At 40.2% G+C, this 4,610-nt stretch overlaps 1 protein-coding gene across 2 annotated transcripts in view; it reads right to left on the bottom strand.

The window, feature by feature from the left end:
- Positions 1 to 459: 459 nt before the first annotated feature.
- GGNBP2 (gametogenetin binding protein 2) overlaps positions 460 to 4,610 on the bottom strand; it is an 18,712-nt gene continuing 14,561 nt past the window's right edge. For both annotated transcript variants that reach the window (XM_009873991.1, XM_009873992.1), the window contains exons 8-13: positions 3,738 to 3,932; positions 2,977 to 3,127; positions 2,677 to 2,802; positions 2,443 to 2,594; positions 1,798 to 2,046; positions 460 to 1,095 (exon numbers count right to left, since the gene is read on the bottom strand). In XM_009873991.1, the coding sequence (XP_009872293.1) occupies positions 892 to 1,095; positions 1,798 to 2,046; positions 2,443 to 2,594; positions 2,677 to 2,802; positions 2,977 to 3,127; positions 3,738 to 3,932 (1,077 nt within the window). In that variant the 3' untranslated portion in view covers positions 460 to 891. The remainder of the gene's footprint in view (positions 1,096 to 1,797; positions 2,047 to 2,442; positions 2,595 to 2,676; positions 2,803 to 2,976; positions 3,128 to 3,737; positions 3,933 to 4,610) is intronic.

The raw sequence follows: 4,610 nt of genomic DNA, 5'->3' as shown, positions 1-4,610 counted from the left end.
CATTTTCACGAAGCTGAAGTTCACAGTTAAAAAAAATCTGTTCTCCCTGAACTGACTCTCGGGTTCTTTGTGAAAATCTTGGGCAAATTAAGCATCGGCAGGCACGGTGCCTCTCTATGACAAGTCTGAACCATGAAGCAAAGTCAGGTAAACAAACCCATCTCTTGGCAAAACTAAGGGACAGTGCAGGAAGTAAGGAAATTAGGAATGATAGTCTGTAATCCTGCTTACACCCCCACCAACCTAGAATTTTCTTCTTTTAGGGGCAGCTGCTACTAAACTTCAAGGATTTTCATACAAAAAAAACCCCATTCATACCTTCAAACTTTTCTTCCGTGCTTTGTAATTGAGTGAAATAATCAGTAAACAAAACTTCTCGCACTCCCTGAAGCGACAGCGAGAATTTAGACTGCTGGGAAGGTGAGTTTAAAGTAGGAACGTGTACACCGACTGGTACTATGCATATTAATAAATATTCTTTATTTAAATTTTGCACATATTACATCCAAAACATTTTGCAAATGGATGTCTACTTTGTAAAATCTTATATTCAGCTCATTGTCGTTCTGTACAGAATTATAGGTACAACATTACTTTGCCACTAGTTTGCTTTTTGTAAGTCTCACAGTAAGAGAAACATTTAATGAAAAGAGATGGCTTAAATTATAAGAGAGGCTTGCACAGCTACTCAACTAAAGATACAAGCCTGAAGAAAGAACAAAATTAATGAAATCACCTCCACCAGCCTCCCCAAAAAAAACAAGAAAAAAAAAAGAATCACATTAATTTAAGATAAAATTTTGCCGTAAGTCACTAAATTAAGTTTTCGAAAGAGAAGGCGCAGTAGTCATCTTGAGAATTTCAGTGAAAGACAGAGCTATTTTATTGTATTTAGTTCGCTCCGGCTGTTGTCAACCAACCGTTACAAATGGGCCCCTTGTGATCGTTTAAGCGGCAGTATTTATTAAATTTCTCCTTCAGATGCTGTCGGTATTGTTCTCTATTGCTGTAAAAAGACTTGTTGTTTGCCATAAAGGACTGTATTTCATCTTGCGAGATAAAGATTTCCTCATCAGAAGTGCATTCGGACTCGTCCTGCAAATGAAAACAGGCATTTGAGAACTCGAGCATTGCCCCTCGTGCACAGCAACAGCTGTCCTGCGACGGTACACACCGCCTACAGCTGCTCAGAAGCGCAGCGTAGCCTTCGTGTCACAGCACCACGAGGCTTTGCTGGCTAATCCAGACACCCAATTCATCAAAAAAATCAGCAGAGCATCGTGTGCAAGAGGCAGTCACAAAATCTACCAGAATAAGCTTCAGAATCTTAAAAAGCATCCTCTTTCGCTAGAAGCGTGCTATTTGTTTTAAACTGTAATCAAAAAAGATGTAAAGCAAGAGGAAGGAGAAGGAAAATGAGGAGAGAGAAACAAAGCTGTCCAAGGAACCTGTAGTGGGAAGTAATATGTGAGGCATGAAGGCAGCAATAATGCACGTTTCATTTTACGGAATAATGCAGTCCTTGGTAATGAATACTTATAATACAAGTTCTGTCACTCGCATTCCAGCGACAGGCGACTTCTACTCCTCTGCGAAGCCTCCGAGTTACACGCTTTACAGCGAACACACAAAAGCAAACAAACCAAATGCTGCGAGAGGGAGCCACGAGTCCTGGATTCGGTTTCAGTCCTTCCTCTAGCAGTTCTTCAGTGGGATTTGAGTTCCAAACCCCACCGTCAACCCCAGGGATTTAAAGCAGCGTGTACAGCGTAAAAGTCAAAGTAAGCAGTTACTTACAAGGAGTTCCACCAAGCTCTTGGCACCTTTTCCAGTATCAGGAGCAAGTGACATTTCTGTAGGTTCTGCAAACTGTGCCACTTTTTTCATATGCTCAAACCAAGGCAACTGCTGCCCGCTTTTTTCTGAGCTACAGCAGCTTTCAGCATGTGTGTCTTTGGTCTTGTTGCGATGAAACTCTGTGTGCATGATATTTCCTGAGGTCTCTCTGTTACCCGGATCTGCCGTACAGCTTCCAAGTTTCTGCATCTACAATTGAACGTAGCCTGTAATGAGCTATCAGCAGTGCTAAACCTGAAATGTTCAAGTTTCAGACAGAAGAAGGGGGGAAAGAACAAAGGAACAAGTTCCAAAAGGGAGCACAGATCTGTTTTTTTAAATATACGAGCCTGGGGAGGAGGGGGGAATGGCATTAATTCACTGAGAGTGTGCGAAAGTGCACGTGCTCAGGAACACAAGAGAGAAGAGACTCCTTCCACCACAACCTAGCGAGGACCTCGATTTCAAAGCTTGGATGGAGACATACCAGAAGATCCTTGTTAGCCCACTGACAGCATTAGTCACAACTGAAATTCGAAATGCTTTTGTAACTACTTTAAAACGCATGCATGTAAATCAGCGTGCTGGAAGAGCTATGTTCCTTACATGTTCATTCTCACACTTCAGAGTTTTACTTTTCTTTTTCTTCTTTTTGTTTTTGCCTTTTGAGTTATTCTCTTCCGAATTAGCCCAACATTCCACACAGCTATCTCCGTCCTCCTCTTTGTCATCGCAGCGATGGACGCACGAGTCATCTCCTGCAAAGAGACAGGGAATTTTCCTCTCAGCTATCTCAGTTTTGTAGATACTAAACCAACGCTACACTCTTACCGAACTTACCATTTTCATCGTGGTTGCAAATGCCTTCAGTGCAAGCCACATCCGATCCCTCTCGAGATCCCGTTTCGCTGCCCTCCATGCTAGATGAGTAGCCGCAATCACTGCCGTTACAATGCGGAGATAAACCTGAGAGGAAGTGCAAAGTTACAGTCATCTCTACTAGCTGTTGCATATTCTTCAGTTCTATCACTAACAAGAAAGAATTCTTTAAAAACATTATTTAAAAAAAATAGCTGAGCACTGTTTACCCCATAAACGGTAAATGTTTTTCAGAATGAAAAATGGAGACATTTAACATACCTTTCTTGATTTTAGGTGATCCTAATAGGGTGCCACTACTAGGGCAGGTGCAAGAAGTGTTTTCATTAGTAACAATTACTTCTACACAACTGTTAGCTTCTTCAGCACTACCGCAGGCTTTGCAACTACTTTCCGTGAAGTTCGAGTTTTCCTTAAAACAAAAACAAAAAAAATCCCCACTTTGCAAGTACTGAAAGCAGCTCAGCCAGCATCTGTATAAAGAATACACTTGCCACAAGAAAAAGCAGCTGATGCTGACTGATAAGAGCCCCAGCATTGCTTATAATTCTTCAGAAGTACAAGTCAACTAAAAAAATAACCCACAGTAACTCCTTTCCCCACAACAACATGACCTACAGTTATAGCCCATTAAGTTCAGTCAAGAGATCTGGAATAATAATTGCACTTCATCAATTAAAGCTTCCCCCTCTTCAAAAATGTAACAGTAATTGTCTGCAACCAGCATTTAAATTCCCATATACTAAGTGATCTTTAAGAAATGATAGTTGAAAAAATATTCAACCTTAATCTGAGCCCCTAGATTTAGGAGTTTTTTCTTTTATTTTAAATAAACTCCACCCAACCCAAACCCTCAAAAGCTAATTAGTTCCAGGCAACTACTTAAGCAATCAAAATCTAGTTCCCCAAACTCAAATACCTTAAAAACCTCTCAAGAATTCCAGCCAAGCTGATCAATGAAGCACCAACTTAGAAATCTGGTTATTCAGCACCAGCAGAAAGCCACAGCTATCAACATTTACCTTTGCTTGATTTATTTCCTTCTCTTCTGTTGCCGGCAAAGGAGTAGGGATCTCGCACACACACTTATTTTTCCGCCTGTTCTTTCGTTTTTGGCGCTTCTTCTCTTGTTTCAGCTCTCGTACTCTTTCTTCTTCTGAAAACTCTTCACAGAGCTGTTCCAATCGACTAATACCCTGCACTTTTTCCACAGCCATCTGTTTATAAGAGGTTAGATCTATTTATAGATGTGTTAACACAATTCAAACTTGTACATTTATTTAAAAAAAAAAAAAAAGGACGAGGAAAATAGCTGGTAAATACTTTTTATAATAAAGGCACAGCAACACAACTGTTGACTACAGAAAAAAAAAAACACCTATCCAGATTTAGTCACTAAATTTAGAATCCCGGAGAAGATACAGGTAAGGGGGGGAGTACCGTGTCTAACTTAAGGCGTGGGTTCGCAATTTTCAGTGAAAAGATGTGGATACAAACGCACTTTTGGCTCTGTTTATGTGGTAGATTCTCTGGTTATTTAATACAACAGCACAGAAAAACAACCCAACCCCCCAACATATTAGAACTATTGCTACAGAACTCCTGCAGCTCTTTGTCTAGGGCAACCAGTGAAAAATCTATCTGGTTTTCAAGGCAGCTCAATGTGAAAGTGTAGACATACTGCAAAATATAGCAAATGTTTCTTAATATTAAGTTTAGAAGGAGTATCATAATGGCATGTCTACATGCAAACTTAAAAGAATGTAGTTCAACTAGCAAACAACTCTGTATCAGTGCTCCTACAGAGGATAAAATAAATCTACATTTCATTGGTTTGGATTTTTTGGTTGGCTGGTTTTCCCAGATCACTCTGGGAACTCCTTAAACCAAACTGA

This window comes from Apaloderma vittatum, unplaced genomic scaffold (genome assembly GCF_000703405.1).
Source record: "Apaloderma vittatum isolate BGI_N311 unplaced genomic scaffold, ASM70340v1 scaffold22957, whole genome shotgun sequence".
NCBI classification, from domain to species: Eukaryota; Metazoa; Chordata; class Aves; order Trogoniformes; family Trogonidae; genus Apaloderma; species Apaloderma vittatum.
This window is presented reverse-complemented; position numbering and strand designations above follow the sequence as displayed.